The sequence below is a fragment of the Eleginops maclovinus genome, chromosome 18 (genome assembly GCF_036324505.1).
Source record: "Eleginops maclovinus isolate JMC-PN-2008 ecotype Puerto Natales chromosome 18, JC_Emac_rtc_rv5, whole genome shotgun sequence".
Lineage (NCBI taxonomy): Eukaryota > Metazoa > Chordata > Actinopteri > Perciformes > Eleginopidae > Eleginops > Eleginops maclovinus.
The window spans coordinates 5,053,626-5,070,898 of NC_086366.1; the positions used below are offsets into that span (position 1 = coordinate 5,053,626).

The window sequence follows — 17,273 nt, forward strand, 5'->3', positions numbered from 1 at the left end:
TAAACTTCCGGCACTTTTTGTTACCTGAGCTAAAATCTGTACATGTTTGAGTGAATCCTTAATGATTCAGACCCATTTATGTTCTTAATATGTCGTAACATATCCTCAGATTTCAATATATTTACCTTCAAACCAAAGATTGCAGCAATTCGGGTTCATATGGATAAACAATGTATGCCTAGGTTTAGTCTGTTTGATACCTTTGTCTAGGATGAAGGTGTTCTTAGGTGCTATTTATCACTTTCACATTGTTTTCTAGACTAATGCTGCGATACAAAGCTCAAACATCACATGCGAAGAATAAAAGTAGTAAATAGGCTAAAGCAGTGTGTGTGTGTGTGTGTGTCTGTGTCTGTGTGTGTGTGTTTTTGCTTGCACGTACATTCCCTGTACCAAGGGACACAACGGATGCAGAGGTAGGAACAGGGACAGAGTGTTCTTCATTACATCACTACATAAAATTATTTTTTTATGCAAGCAGCTCACAAGAAACACTCATCATAACAGGTATGTTTCTCCTGGTTGTCCACTGGAACGGTGCGACGGTGACAATATCCTCTCAAAGGTTTCCAGACAGGAAGCTCTTATGCTGTGTCCGGGGTCAGAACAGAGACACCGTGAGGCCGTCCTCACAGGGCAATGTTCTCATGAGACGATGACACTGGCTCTCTACATCTCAATGTCAGATTGTGTGTGTGTGCGTGTGTGCGTGGGAGAGATTGAGAGCACTTGTCTGCATTTTTATATTTGGATGCTCTTTTGTCCTGAACTTCATTTTGCACTGTTGGGCCAATCATTCAGACGTGACCACATTAAAAGTGCTGTAGCACACGCACACACACACACACACACACACACAAATACTCACGCCCACACAAAGACTTCATAAACTTAGAAGAAATCCACCAAAGCAAACCCCAGTGTGACATTTAACTTATTTCCGTGGCCCAGTATATTTGCAGGGACTAATCCTGCGAGAATCCGCGTCGACAATAGAAGTGTATAATACTCGGTTTGATATTAAAAGGAGCACACAGGGTTTAGCTTAATTTCCACTAAGCGTTTTCCTCCAGGCTTCAAGCGGTGAAAAAAAACTTCAGTGCTGCTTAAAAATGAGAGCATTGTTCAAATTGAATACAAACATAAATTGATCTTTTCAAAGAATCCTTTAAGTTCTGAGTCAAAGTTTTCCCCAGCTACTGCTTTCTTAAAGTGTGGACCAGACTGCATTGTCACTCTGGAAACACACTGAAATTTCAATGCCTAACCCTGAAGTACAAAGAAAAGTTTTTAAAGGGAATGCGGCTACAGACTTCTCACTTTAACACAATGCCCTTCTATCTGCAGCTGCTTGTGACTGTCACTCAGCATCCCGTACACACTCCTCTTAATTAAACCAGGAAAATTCAAATGATGTAGTCTGTCAGTTTTCTTTTGATTTAATCTTCATTGTATATTTGTTTTATTTCAGTGTTCTTCAAGCACTGATTTTGATGTTGTTTTGGTGTGTGTGTGTGTGTGTGTGTGTGTGTGTGTGTGTGTGTGTGTGTGTGTGAGTGTGAGAGTGTAAATACAAACATGTTTTGGGCTTTCAATAAAATCTCTTTATCCCAGATATCACCAAGCACCATTTCTCCTGAGGTACAGTGTTAAAAAAAACTCTCTCCACTACAACAGAAAAGACACAGCTAGTTGTGGAAGTAATAAAGTATTTCATGTGGTTGCTGCTTTTCCTCAGTGACTGACTATGATTATTAGAGAACACAATCCACAAACAAGGTACAAGCCATTCTCAATTCACAAAATATACTCGGCATACAATCAAAACCATTATACATCCATGTCACACTATTTTTCTTCCCAATATCCTCCTCTGGATGGCCAAAATTGATGTCTATTGAATGAAAAACTACGAATAGTATTAGACAACATGAAAGTGGATTACCTAATCAAGAGAGAAAATGTATGGTGGTGACCTGTTTCATTTAACGGGTTATTATTAAGGCCATGTTCAGGTTCATATTTGTATTTTGTGTCTCAACTGTGACATTTTCCAATGCTTTAATGTTCAAAAAGCTCTTTATTTTTCTCATACTGCCTGTGCAGCAACACCTCTTTTCACCCTCTGTCTGAAACCACAGCCCAGTCTGCTCTGATTGGTCAGCTGGCCGGCTCTGTGGTGATTGGTCAACCACTTTGAGATGTCCGGCCCCTTAGCCTATCACGTTAAAAGTGTTGGAGTGCTAGCCAAAAGAAAGGAGAGTGTTTCATATGTCAAACATGTTTAGGGGGATTTTAGCCTCTGCAGACCATTGACATGCACTAAAACCTTTATAACACACTACAGGAAAGGGACCAACTCGAGACGCATCATAATCTTACATTGTTCTCTTGTCTTATGTAATGAACTCAAGATAAACAATCATATTGATATTCTTGATCCTGTATTTAGTGGTGTTGCATCTGTTTGTGTCTCTACTGTGACATTTGTTTGTTTACATTTGTTTACAGTTCATTTTTAATGAACCAACCCTGACTAAAACATCCCATCCCCGTGGTCACATAAAGGCAAGCTGTCAGACAGGCAACACAGAGACAGACAGACTTAGAAGCAGGAAGACAGTCAGCCAAATATATGGGGAAACAGGGGGAGGGGGGTAGAGACTGGCAGGTTGGTGGTCCGGTTGGCAGACAGCCGGGCGTGGGGATGTAAGTGGACAGAAAAGAAAGGCCGTCAAGCATTCAGACACATTGACTCCAAAGCAGTTGGGCGTACTGACAGGGGGAGAGACATGGCGAAAGACAGACTGATAGAAGGGGAATTATTTGACTGTGCCTCCAAACATCCAATGGAGAATGGCTTGGGCAGGTTTCATTAGGTATACCACTGTCATGTGCAGAGAATTGGGGTAATGGAAAGTTTCAAAGGTGACAGCTAAGAAGAAGGCTGGGGGTTCATGGAAACCAAACTTGTTTTATCTTCCAAAAAAGGAGAGAATCTGGGGATCGAACCACCAACCTTGTGCTTAAAGGATCGACCGACTGAACCACAGACACCCCATTTCCTCAGGACTAGTTAGGCCTGGATAATTGAAGTTACATGTTCTCAGCCAAAGTTTTGCAGCTACCACCAAATAAGTTATCATCAGTTGTGTCAGTCGTGTCTAATACAACATTTTAAATTGTGTCAGTCAGACACATTTACAATTTATGTCTGATCACGATCAATCCCAGGATTAAAATACCAGTATTTACTAGTATTTGGATGGGAGATGAAACTGCTGCGGCTTCCTTTTTTATTTCCTTACGCCCCTTAGATGCCTTCCAAACAGGCATGTCTAACGTGTTTTCTATCTATTTTGGTTTTACTCAGAGTTGTGATGACTTGTCTGGCTTCTGATGATAGGTTGATGTTATGAGACTCCTGGTTAATCAAAATAAAGATTATTTCCACAAACATTCAATAATCAAACAGATAAGACTCAAAAGTGATCCATTGATAAATCCAAAAATTGATTAACAAACTTAGATTGTCTTTCTTTCTATTATTTTGTATCTACTATAATTTAACGGTTGAAAACAGTGTCTCGACGGTGTATTCCACACAGGTTGCCCATATGTGTGTCTCTTAAAGGCCTGTGTCTTGGGAACTGTAGTCGTTTAAAGTCCCTTGACAATACTTGGCTTTAAATATACTTGCTCTAACAAAAACCAATAGGCGTTATAATGTAGAAAGACATGACACCCTTCTGAGAAAATTAACTGTATTTTTTACTTTATTAAAACATCTCAGCTTGGTTTAGAAAATGTATGAATAATTAGCAAGAAGTCCGACAATTTTCCGACACTTAGATAAAGCATGGACAAAGCCGCTGTCACTGAGAATGATGAAATGAAATGAGAAGCATGGGAATATTTCCCCTAACCTCAATCTAAAACGGTTTGTCCCCGTCTCTAACATAGAGATTTTGAATGATCACCACGGGTACACACCACATACCGATATATTGAGTGAACGAATGACATCCCTCTGCTGGGTGTGCATCACCTGTCTCTTTTTATTTCAGGATGTGGCTTTGGTTAAAAAGCGCTGACAGCAATATCTTTCCCCATTCTACGCTGTGCTGCTTTGTTGGCTGTGATGAAAGAGTTGTCATTGAGGTCCTTTAATCATATAGGGGTGACCTTAAAGGGTCAGTGAAGACGGTCGATGGGCGTTACGATATCCAACGTTTTCATTCATCTTACATTTTCCTGTTTTTCCCATATGAGCTTTATTTTCTCCAGATCTTCCATCACTAGTTTGGGGTTAATATTGTGGTCATGGTAATAAGATGTAATCTGATCCACATCGTCCCCGGGGGTTTTCTGGCAGTGTAACAACACTTCAAAGAGGGAATTCGCCCCTTGACACAAGAACAGCTTGTCGGGAAAACATAAAGGCCATTGTAAGACATTAGAGACTCTTTCATTTATTGTGTTCACACGTGGTATATCATGTGCTGCAAAGCCCTTTGACAGTTGATCAGCTATGCAAAAACACACCTTATGAAACTATATTTGCTACATCATACTAACTTGTTTTTTGACTCCCACTCCCAAAATTGTCATTTTTCAGCGACAGCTTCTTCTTCTTTTTGCGTGACACTTGTCAAGATAAAGGTGAATGTCCACTTTTCAATGTGTCACTGTAATTGGTGATGGTGTCAGCTCTGATCTGTAATTATAGTGTTAATAGTGCTTCGATCTGTTGAACTCAAGCCATCCTTGTCGAGTAAGCTGAGTGACGCGGTTGCAGTGGCCTTCTGTCAGTTTCTCTGACACCATTTGAAAAGTACGAGGAGTGAATGATGGCTTTTCATAAAGAAGAATGGCAGGTTTACGGACCACCAGCTTCTCACAAAAGCTCTTCACTTACCTCACTGCCACTGCTTGAGTATGTGGGTATCTGCACAGTGTCCTTGTGCATATGGGCTTCACATGCAAAGCCAATCATTCATTGTCACTAACACACATTTGTTTATGAAATATATAAATGATTATATCACTGTTTGTTTGACCAACCACAACGGAGCTGGCCAGGTAACCATTGAGAGTAGACTGGGCTCTGGTTTAAGACAGAGGGTGAAAAGATCTGCTGCAGAACAGACCGTATGAGAAAAATAAAGAGCTTTTTGCATACATCTGGCTTTTATTCAATCAAACTACATGCATACATACATATGGTGGCCGACAGGTGCAAAGGAAGAAAACATGTTCACCAAATTGATGGAACAGTTTTCCAAATTTGCCAACTTTTATAATACCCAAATGTCAAGAACCAATCCGGTCCCACTTTAAAGTGTTGCCATTTCCGTTGTGTCTCAAGCTTCTTGCAGCAATGTATTTACGCGGGGCTTTTAGAAAGCGCTGTGCATGTTTCGTCAGGTTGGTGAAGATGTGTCTTTATTTGCGTGTGTTTTGGCACATTTTTGTTGTTATATTTGCATCGTATTCTAAAGCAAAGTGCATTACTCCTAATTGAAGTGTTTTGGCCCGTAGTAGCCTGTTTGCACCTGTCAGCCACTGTGGCTTACTCCTTTTTTTAAAGAATCCTTAAGGTCAGAGTATTCTGAGTGTGGTGTTATAGGGGACCAACAGGGGAAAGAATGGACACATTGTAAAAATAAAAAAAAAAGACAAATACAAGTAAATACAAAAGTCGGGCTCAATGTTATCAACTTCAACCCCAATCAGGCATCCTAGCAACTATATTGTCCTAGAAACCAACTAAAAACAGCCAATACAGATATACCCACAGCCTGATATTACTGTAAACTGCCATAATAATGGAAACATGTTAGGTCATGTGTTCAACAAGACGCTGTGGGGAGATTTCAACTTTCTCTGCAATCAGCCCCCTCCATGCAGAGCTGCAGGGATCGTGAGTCTCAGTCGTGCTTGTGAGCTCTGGCTCGGCTTGCCTTTCTCAACACGGGCTTGTGTTGCCCGCTGGAGGCGAGGTGGGGGAAGGCACGCAAAAAAAGGGAAGGGAAATATGAAGAGCTCCCTATTTCCCTGTCTCTCCTGAAGATGTAGCCGCGGCAGAAAGGAGAGGTTTTGGCTGCCAACTTCACATAGCCCCGGAAAAGTGGTAAAGAATCACTATTAAGTCTCAATAATAAACAATAAAGGCATGTAGAGAGAGTCGTCTGTGCCCTGACTGTCATCCACAGGTCTGTCAGCTGCGCGCTCCCTGACTCTTATTTATTTATTTCTCCCTTGATGCGCGTACCCGCAGAGAAAGCCAGAGCACTTCTCTTCCCCTCTTCACTTCGCTTCCTCTCCTCCTCTCGACAGCATCCAGAACTATAGCGCAACCGTCCCCTCCCCTCCTCCTCTCTCTCTCACCGACAGATCTCTCTCCACTGCGTCTCTCACCCCTTTGCCCCCCACCCAGCTCAGTCCCTCACTCCTCTGACGCACGACAGGGAAACGAGCCCGAGGAACAGAAAGAAATATATATTTTTTTTAAAAGCTGACCCAACCGTCGGTATGATCCACAGACTTTTGCTCCTGCTGCACCGGACAGAGGCACAGTCCTGAATCCGAGGGGAGGACACTCTCACCCGGACACACTGCTGTTGAGCGCTCGCCCGGGGGGCGGCGGCGGCGACGGAGGAGGAGGAGGAGGAGTAGAGGGGAGGAAGAGGAAGCGGACGGGCACAAGTCGAGGGCTTGCATTTTAAGCAAACTGCTAAGGAAAGAAGGAGACGAAGAAAAAAGAAGGAGAGAGAGAGTCACCAGGAGCGAGGAGTGTGGGAGATTGCATTCCTCTCACGTCTTCATTTCTCCTCGGAGAGAGAGAGAGAGAGAGAGAGTGTGCGAGGGAGAGGGAGAGAGAGCAAGAGAGGAGAGAGATCTAACAAGATTCACACTAGTGCTCTTGTTTTCCTGATGCTGTCCAATTGCACTGCGAAACTAAGGTGAGTGTTTAAGCCTCTGCTGGAGTGTATCAAGGGGGGAATCTCATGCAGATATGTATGCATGTGTGTGTGTATGTGTGTGTGTGTTCATGCTTGTACGGGTGTCTGCATAGCCATGGACTTCAAAAAGGGACACAGCGCTCTCCACATATCGAGGATAAAAGATCGCAGGGATCCAGTCGACTGATCATTAGCTGTGTGTTCCTTTATTCTCCGTTTTCCTGCCAATGTCACGACGAGAGGCTACTGCATTATGCTTGGCATGTGTCTCTGCTTTTCTTCCAATGACAGCAAGGTTATTTTGGGGGAAATGTCAGTAAATGAGAGCGGAAGGTTTGATGTCAGGAGCTCGTGAGATGTCATCGTTTCTCAGTAACTCACTTTAAATTCAAGACTGGAATCTCTTTCATAGTTTGTGTTCCCATCACTTTTAATTCGTGTAGGTAACAGGACTGTGCTTGGTTTTGAACCCGTGGCTCATTCACATGCGCATCTACGACTCTCTCCCTCCTCAATGCTCTCTCTTTCCACCTCTCCCTCTGCTTTTCTAACGGCCCCCGTTTTCGTCTTCCTTCTCTCTCCTCAGAGCCCGGCATCGGACGGTGAACGGGACGCACCGGGAACACATCGCAGGAGGATATGTGAAGTTGGAATCCCGCTAAACTAAGTAGGTATAACAGCCGATTCGCTACACCGCCAGGGGCATATTATATGACTTGCATTACTATTTGTAATTGCTAGAAATGTCGTTAATACTTTTTGTGGCATTGGCATTTTTGTGTTGGTCTCTGTTATGGAAGCGGAATCAATATATCCTGGAGGATTACGCACGGTGTGGGCATTGAAAACTGATTTTACTGCGAGGAGATCGTGGTCAAGGATGTGTTTTTTTTTCCTCTCCTTGGCGCGTTTTGGTGTCACGTCTTTTTTGGGGATTACAACACATTTTGTTTTTCCTCCTTTTTCTCTTTTTCCCTTTTGGTTTTAAGCACCATGGACAGTGAGTCTACTCTGTTTCTGGATTTTCAGAACCATTTTTGCAGCGGACATCGATGTATAAAAAGTCCAAGGCAACAGAAAACATATTGAATGGTCCATTTATGTGTGAACCTGTGACTTTCCCCCTCTTAACACAATGGAGATACTCAACCGAATCTACAGTCAGCCAACCTTTTTGAATTACATTTTTTATTATAAGTATATTTTTTTGATTTATCCTCTTTTTATATATGTTATTATTTATTTATAGGCCAACTGGATCTACTAAAACACAAATCCTCGTGAGCCTCTCGGAGCAGCAGCTTCGCCCACTATGCTTTTCTCGTTGTCCCTATAATCCTCCACTGGCATCAGAAGCCAAATGGAGTTATATTGATTATATTTTTAGCAGAATTCAGGTTCAACTAAAACGAATAAGTCGAGAGCTATCCTATTTCTTTGTACACTTTACCTAAGAAAACGCTTTGAGCTAAAAGCCGACAAAATCATTGGACCTATTGGACTATTTTCTCTCAGATTTGACATGTTTGAACATTTTTACACTGATATATTCAGACCTTGCATTTTCTGAGGCTCCAGTGTTACTGTACATTATTTTACAACATTTCTATGAGCTACATAGACGGGAATACACACGGTATAAATACAGTGTGTGGAGATGGATTTGAACGAGATGGATGTTCAGCAAGCCCTTCGACAGTCCTCATCTCGTCCCACTAATGGTCCCCGAGCTGACACCTATTCCGCTCCCGTCCTATTCCTGCGTTAGACCTTCGATGCACCTACTTTAATTCCCCCCTGCGCTTCCCTGGACTCATTTGCCAAAAGAGGGATTGAGGTCCCCTGTTATGTAATAAATAAAGCGTGTGTGGGGGGGGAGGGACGATGTCTCCTCGCCAGTAACCTCAACCACCTGCTGTTCACTTCGCTTATTCACGGTGATAAGCATCTCTGGAGGTGATTTATTGCGACCTTAGCAGCACGTCTGCTGTATAATAAATGGCACCCCCACCCCCCTATATACTGACGTTAACTGTCTGGATATGAAGATTTGTTTGCATTGCAGGGTATCATATTACCCATCCTAGAGTGCTTGGTTTAGTTTGAAGCCATATAGCAGAGTCTCCAATGTCATTCTATTATTCATTTTTTCAAAACTAATGCAGCTCTCTCTCTATCTCTCCCACCTCTGTGTGTCCCTCTCTCACCCCAAACTTCACTTTGTTGGAGTGTGTTTACTTCCGCGTATTCCCTTCCCTCCCATTCATTTTCTCCTCCCCCCCCCCCCCTGCCCCCTCACCCTCTGTTCTTCACTGCAGTGCTGTGAAGTGGCTCTCTCCCTGGAGCCGAAACTTCATCCCCTCGGTGTCAGCGAGGATGCTGTGGGTTACCTTGCTGAGCACCATAGCCTTAGGATGGACCACCCCGATCCCACTGCTGGAGGACTCCGAGGAGATCGACGAGCCCTGCTTCGAGCCTTGCTACTGCGAGGTCAAGGAGGGCATCTTCCACGTCCACTGTGACAGTAAAGGATTTACAAATGTTAGCCAGATCTCACAGATATGGAGTCGGCCCTTCAAACTCAATCTGCAGAGGAACTCGATGAGGAAGCTTTACTTTAACAGCTTCCTCCATCTCAACAATGCCATATCCATTAATCTCGGTAACAATGCCTTGCAAGATATCCACGCAGGAGCATTCAATGGCTTGGGAATACTCAAACGGCTGTTCCTACATGAAAACAAACTGGAGGTTTTCCGGAATGACACTTTTCTGGGGTTGGAGAGTTTAGAGTACCTCCAGGCGGACTACAATGTTATCAAACGGATTGAAAGTGGTGCATTCAGGCACCTTCACAAATTAAGAGTGCTGATACTAAATGACAATCTGATCCCCGTGCTACCCAATTATCTTTTCCGGTCCGTGTCGCTCACACATCTGGACCTGAGGGGAAACAGACTAAAGACTCTGCCGTATAAAGGCATGCTGGAGTACGTTGGGAGGAGCCTAATGGAAATCCAGCTGGAGGAGAACCCCTGGAACTGTGTGTGTGAGATTGTCCAGTTAAAAACGTGGCTGGAGAGAATCCCCTACACAGCTCTGGTTGGTGAGATCACATGTGAGTACCCGTTCCACTTACATGGGAAAGACTTACGGGAAATCAAGCGCAGTGAGCTCTGCCCGCTGCTCTCCGATGCAGAGATTGAGGCCAAGCTGGGAATTCCCCGGATCCCGTTCAGCAACGAGAACACATGGCCTACTAAACCTTCCTCCATGCTCTCCTCCTTTCACAACACAGCCTCTTCTGTGGAAAACAGGGAAAGAGCTGTTAAGCCTACCAAACGACCTCGGCCCACAAAGAACCCCCCAACCCCTCGTAGCATCTACCCAGGCATCAACCAGCCCCCTGTTGCTGGCTACCAAACAAGGCCTCCCATTCCAATCATTTGTCCAGCTGGATGTACTTGTAACCTTCACATCAATGACCTGGGGCTAACGGTGAACTGCAAAGAGAAAGGCTTCCACAACATCTCCGAGCTCCTGCCTCGACCTCTCAATGCCAAGAAATTATATCTTAGCGGGAACCTTATACAGAAAATCTACCGTTCTGATTTCTGGAACTTCTCAAGCTTGGATTTACTGCATTTAGGGAATAATCGGATATCCTACGTCCAAGAGGGCGCCTTTATCAACCTGCCAAACTTGAAGAGTTTGTACCTGAATGGGAACGACATAGAGAGACTCGCCCCCGGTATGTTTCGGGGGCTTCAGATGTTGAGTTATCTTTACTTTGAGTACAACGTCATACGTGAGATACAACCTAACTCCTTCTCCCTGATGCCCAACCTCCAGCTGGTTTTCCTCAATGACAACCTGCTGCGCTCCCTCCCCAATGATGCATTTGCAGGCACCAACCTGGCACGTCTCAATCTGCGCAACAACTACTTCCTTTCCATGCCCGTGCGTGGCGTTCTGGAGCATCTGACCTCCATTGTCCAGATTGACCTCCATCAGAACCCCTGGGAATGCACCTGTGAAATCATCCCCCTCAAACAGTGGCTGGAGAAGCTCTCTTCTGTCATCGTGGTTGGAGATGTCATGTGCAAGACACCCGAGTTTGCTTTTGGGAAGGACCTGCGTGCCCTGGAGGTGGAGGTCATCTGTCCTGAGCTCAAGATCTCCTCAGGCCCCTCACCGGCACTGCCTGGTGGGGATGACCTCACCACCGGGAGCTCTGAAATGGGGGAGGCAAGTGGGAGAGGAGCTGTCCCACTGTCTGTTCTAATCCTCAGCCTACTCATCCTCTTCATCTCCGCTGTGTTTGTGGCCGCTGGGCTTTTCGCCTTTGTTCTCCGTCGCAGGAAGAAGCTCCCCTTCCGGAAACGCTCCGAGGTAGACCTGACGGGGATCCAGATGCAGTGCCGGATGTTCGAGGACCCACCGAGGCAGAGCTGTTCTGGAAACACCTGCACACCGGAGAAACCGACACCCAGTGCACACACACACACTCACTCTGGTCACACACATGCCCATGGTCACGTTTATGATTACATCCCCCACCCTGTGACTCAGATGTGCAACAACCCCATCTATAAACCTAGAGAGGGGGAAATAGCTGAGGAAGACAGGGCGCAGTTTTCAGAGAAGAAAGACAATGGCAGCAGTAGCAACAGTAACTACAGAACCTTGTTAGAGAAGGAAAGAGAGTGGACCCTGGCCGTCTCAAACTCTCAGCTCAACACCATCGTCACAGTTAACCATGCCACGGCTGACATGGCAGGATATCACGAGAACGGAGGGCTCTGTCCCACGGTGATTGACAGTCAGAGGCCGACACCAACAGTGGGCTTTGTAGACTGTTTGTATGGGACAGTACCCAAACTAAAGGACATGCATGTGGCGCATGCGCACCCACCAGGCATGCAGTACCCGGATTTGCAGCAGGACGCACGGCTGAAGGAGACATTGCTTTTCACGGCAGGGAAAGCCCTCTACCCCGACCCGTCCCATAGCGATTACCTCGAGTTAAGGGCCAAACTTCAAACCAAGCCGGATTACCTCGAAGTCTTGGAAAAATCTTACCGGTTTTAACGTCTCTTGCCACATGGAGTTAGAGAAAAAAACACAAAATCATTCACTTTGCCACCCCTCGAAAAACAAAAATCACCCAATATCGAAAAAACAAACTTGAAAAAGCAGCATGATATAAAATAAGATATTATATTACAAAGTATCCCCCCCTCAAATCACTTTGGAGGAGAGGCCATTCTCAGATATTTCAATGAAGTGCCTTTTTTTCAGAGTAGCCAGCAATGTCAACAGCCGTTATTTTTATAATATATAAATATCTCTATATGCCCAAGAAAGAGCAAAAGAGGAAACGAGAGGGGCGCCGGGGAATGAAACATACAAAACATCCTGAAATACATCTGTCACTAAAACCCCTTTTTATGGAGTTACCGTGATGCGAAAGACAAACGGGAGCTGGACGTCTCCCTGACTGGGGGTGTGTGTGGGGTGGGGTGGGGGGGGGGGGTTCTTTCTGTCTCTTTTACCCCTTGACTAGGATGTACAAACACCCGGAGGCCGTGCACATAACGTTTGTAGGAAATGAATCGAAGGGAGAGAAAAATAAATATAAGACGAACTGCAGTTTGCTGCATGCACTCGCTTCGGTGCAGGAAGTGAGGGGATTTACTCAGAACTATCACGTAATGAACAGATACTGCAACGCATTTACAGTTCAGTGTTCTATTTAATTTTTATATCTTATTAATATGGTTATTACTATTAATGAGGACTTCTGTCTATATCAGGGTGCTTCTCGTAAAAAAGGACGCGCCGACGCACGGATGGTAAAACATTTGTGAATATTATTATAAGACAACGCTCAAGGTTTTCTGGATATGTCCATGCACTTTGTTGACACCCCCCCCCCCCCCTCCATTGCTTCTGGATTCCTCCATCGTCACCCACTAATGGCTTTGTAGGAGGCACTTTTAATGTTTTCTCTCTCACAAAGATTTCCAAGAAAAATGTGCATATATTTATTCTGTAATTTCAGTGAAGAATTTAATTGTAAAGGTAATGTTAAAATCAATGTATAGTGATTATGCGTCTGGTATAGCCTTCTTAATAAAAACAAACTCTTCAATCAAAATGATGAAAGGGTTGATGCCACGGGAACCTGTGTGTGGAGCACTGTTGACAGGCTGTGTATTTGGTGTCTTGTTAAAATGGCATGGTGTGGCCAACCATCATGAGGTAATGCTGCTGCAGAGGAGAGAATAGCTACTGAACCAATAGAGTGCTGGACAGGAATGTAGTGGAGGGCAATAACATTAAATACGGAGCTCAGCTGCTTATTATTTCTGGATTCAATTCATTAAAATGTTAGGGAAAAGGTCCATTTACAAGGTAAACTTACATGTTTTCTGTCCAATGGTAGTTAATGCTATGATTTTTTTAAAATGTTCCACCACATTACTGGCACTAGTAGGATGTTATCTAAAGCTAAATACAGAAAAGTCAAAAGAAAGCTGCTGGATTTGAAATGATGAGACAGGATATACCAAATCAACAAGGCACACTGTATTCTTAATTATCTAAACGGGTATCTGATGAAGGCTAATAAACTGTAATTGAGAAGGTGGATGAAAATGCAAATTGGAAATCGCTTTTTTGGATTTACGCAACTAATTATGACTCCCTCTAAAGTAGCAATGTGGATTCAGTCCACTAGAGGGCGGTACCCATGCGATTAGATTCATTGGGCAATTGGACGCAGTTGTAATTGTATGCACACAAGGCTTATCTTAAGCGATCATGTCTCATAATCAGTATGAATTATTTTTGAAATATATATATATATATATAAAACCTACAAGTGGCATAAGATCATGTTATTAGTTCCAGCACAGTGTCATGCTATTTGTTTATTTTGATCCCTTATATCGACTACACGTCTTGAAAATGGCAGAATAAAGCAGGTCGCTCTAGCTGTATAAAAACACTATTTTCAAAAAGGAAAAAAAAAAATCAAAGAGCCGATCTTTGCTTTTACATATTGGTATTATCTTTTTTATTCCACATTGAAATCCCTAATAGTAAATCATTCCTAAAAAGTCTCCACCACAGCAAATATCCATTGCTTAACTTCTTTTGCGGTGATTCTTTTTGTTTTTGATGTTTTATATTTCCCTATCCAAGCCAAGATTCATTTTTGGGACCAAACAGTACAAGCAAACAAAAACCAAGATTGAAGCAGCTGTTGAGTAAACATGGTGTTACAGTATACACATCATCATAGTGCTTTTTAAACTCTTTTCTAACGCTGACATTTAATTTGGGAAACACATGATGCAATCTTGATGTCTATAAATTTGTGAATATCGATGGAAAGAAAAAAAGGTGCATTTCTGTTTCTGTTTAAAAATGGGCATAATATGCAATATGCTTTGATTTCAGTAGGTTTTCCTAGGAGTGATGATTCCCCCATTTGCAAATTGGATGTTATAGTTTTTTCATATGTGTCAACTTACACTAAGTGGAAGATATGTAGCAAACACTTCAAATGGAAAGGCCCTTAGCTAGTTTAGAGCAGTCATCACCAGTATTGGTCATCAATGATCCGGTCTCCAAGCTTGCATAAAATGAAACCATGTGTTGTTTTCATTGTTGGGTTTCTTTGAGAGGAAGTCCTCTTCATATAAAGCCTTTCCAAGCATGGTAGAATTATGTCGAGGCTCTTTGTAGGACGTTTCACAATGCTGTACCCCCGTATTCTTCTGCTCCCTCATTTCTTTTATATGTTTTTTAACACACACACAGAGGTCCACACACACACACATATACACATACACGTTAAGCCTTCCTTTTCCCTGACCGAGAGGTTAGAGTATATGGTCAGCATTTTCAGTGTGCACTCAGTTTGATTAAAAACATAATACATTACTCTGTTAACCTCATCATCACCCCCCCCCCCCCCCAAATGAACAAATAAATAAAGTTTTGGGATCATTGATGATTTCTGCTAAAGTCCCTTATCTTCCTCCACGCCTGTCACACCCACCCGCCATTATATTTCACAAATGAGTGCTGGGCTTTGTCCCGTTATACCCTGCTGAGTGGTTTTATCCCAATAAATCCTCTTGTTATCCTGCACTAATATCTCCAAGTGATTTCATACTATGATTAGATATGGGCCACCAACGGGATCCAAGGTTGGCTAAATGTTTTCTGTGTGTGAAACCTAAACATTGACTCCCTGTTTGAATCTCTTTCCATTCAGTCAGTGATATTTGAATTTCGCTGTGGAGTTAACCTTTCCTTCAACATCTCTCTTGAGGTTTGTACGTTGGCAAGACTTCAGCACGGTAATACAGTGTGTGCCTTTCTTTCTGTCCTTGGATTCCTCCGTATCTCTGTCCGTACGACTTCGTTTTTTCTTCTGTGTGTGTCTCTCTTGCGTCTTTCTTTCTTCTACTCTAATGCCGAATTTGTTTTGCGATCTATTCTGTTTCACCAATCCCAAACTGGGCTTTGGCCGGCTTTACAGCTTCCCTTATGCGTATTGGTTTCGGGTCAGTGTAAGTTAAATTACAAGAGATGCTTGGCACAATCTCCTTCAGGCATTTATCCGTACAGAATATAATCCACATGCTTATTAAAAAACACGTAATGATACATAATACTATATCAATTGGCCAATTTAACCATGACATCGCTGCTTCAAATGAGCTCTTTTTAAAGATATGAGATACTATAAGCCTATTAGAAAAGCTCCAGTACACCAGAATTCACTCTAGGCGAATGTCTGTAAAGTGTATAATGTATGTTTTGTGTTATCTGGATGTGTGGATTTACAGTTACACTTTCCAGGTAGTCTCCAGGGAAGCGGTTTAACGTGTGGTGTGCTATCTTCCTCCTCTCCTACATGTTGCTCAGGATATATTTGGGCCTCTGGTTGTTGTTTGGCTGGTTTGTACGTGTGCTGCATGGTGGAAGAGGGCTGCTGTCAGTAGTCAGTACATGGGTCTGTGTTTGCTTCTGTAATGTGAGACAGATATTATTTTGGAGGCTCCGTGTTTGCCTTCTTCTTTTCCATTTTTGTATTATTGTCTGCTTTTCCCTTTATTATTTCCCGCCCTATATCAGTATTTGTTTGCTGGTGGCTTTTTGAGACCCTTAATTAGCCCAGACATGATTTGGACTGGCAGAAGGACATGAATTTAATGACTATTGACGAGAAGACAGGCAAAGACAAGCGGCTTAGGGAAGGTTGAGCGTACGTGGAGTTGTCGGCAGAGGATTGTGAAGGAGTTGCAACTGAGAGAAATTCTTTCTGCTTTTTTTTTTTGGTCACTGGAAGAATCTGTAATTGTCCAATTAAACAAACTGAGAGCAAAAGAGCATGTGAGGAAGGCACTGAGTAAACATATATTTAGAATTATGTGTATGTGTGAGTCTGGTGTGTGATTCTGTGTTTGGGAAGCAGGGAATTATCTCCAGTTTGCTGAAAAAGCCAATCTGTCTCCGACCATGCTGCTGAAGTTGCAGTATACTGCAGGTGCTGCATACAGAAAGGCACGTTCCACTTTTTGTGCGTGCGTATTTTGTTTGTGTGTGGTGGTGAGGAAATGTGGGGCAAGGCTCTCTTGACTGTGTGTGTGTATGTTTGAGGAGCTTATTCGAGTTTTGTGCGATTATGCTGATGGCTCAACAAACTTTTTTCTTTGCGGTGTAGTAAAATGCTGTGTATTCTTGGTGCAAAGACAGAGGAGAGTGCAGTTTTTCCTGCTACATACGTACGTGCATTGCATTTGCTATTCGTGCTTTGATGAATGGGATGAGTGTGGCTCAGGTGGTGAATGGGCGTCGGCCAATCTGAGGGTCAGTCGTTTGATTCTCAGCCAATGCAGTTCACATCTTGTAAAGTAACCTTGGGCAAGATACCTCACCCAAAATACAGGGGTGCAGGGATGACTTAGGATCGCAAGGGCTCCCTCGACAAAATCCAATGGGCTTTTTTCATCAAATGTTGCTATATGAAAAAGAATCTCTGCGGCAACCACACCTTTATGATGCGTACACCTTTTGTTCAACCAGATAATGTCAACATATTATGGCTGTGCACGGCTTAGCTAACGGTGGCTAATGCTCGGTGTGATGACGTCTAGTAGTTGTATTTGGACATTCACCAATGGGGTGTTTAAACGTGAACATCTGTGTTAACCACAGATGTTATGTCAGGCTTCTAACCAAAGACATGTTTAAAAAACCGATGACTTCACTACAAGGAAACCGGAA

The 17,273-nt window shown here is 43.3% G+C and overlaps 1 protein-coding gene across 1 annotated transcript; it reads left to right on the forward strand.

The window, feature by feature from the left end:
* The first annotated feature begins 6,371 nt into the window (after positions 1 to 6,371).
* Positions 6,372 to 14,947, forward strand: slitrk3a (SLIT and NTRK-like family, member 3a). Its single transcript, XM_063906175.1, has 3 exons — positions 6,372 to 6,965; positions 7,552 to 7,632; positions 9,284 to 14,947. Exon 3 carries the CDS (start codon positions 9,342 to 9,344, stop codon positions 12,054 to 12,056), a length of 2,715 nt encoding a protein of 904 aa, XP_063762245.1. The 5' UTR covers positions 6,372 to 6,965; positions 7,552 to 7,632; positions 9,284 to 9,341; the 3' UTR covers positions 12,057 to 14,947.
* The last annotated feature ends 2,326 nt before the right edge of the window (positions 14,948 to 17,273 follow it).

What these genes read in the sequence shown, in the direction of transcription:
- slitrk3a (XM_063906175.1), top strand. Translation starts at nt 9,342, where the DNA reads ATGCTGTGGGTTACCTTGCTGAGCACCATAGCCTTAGGATGGACCACC.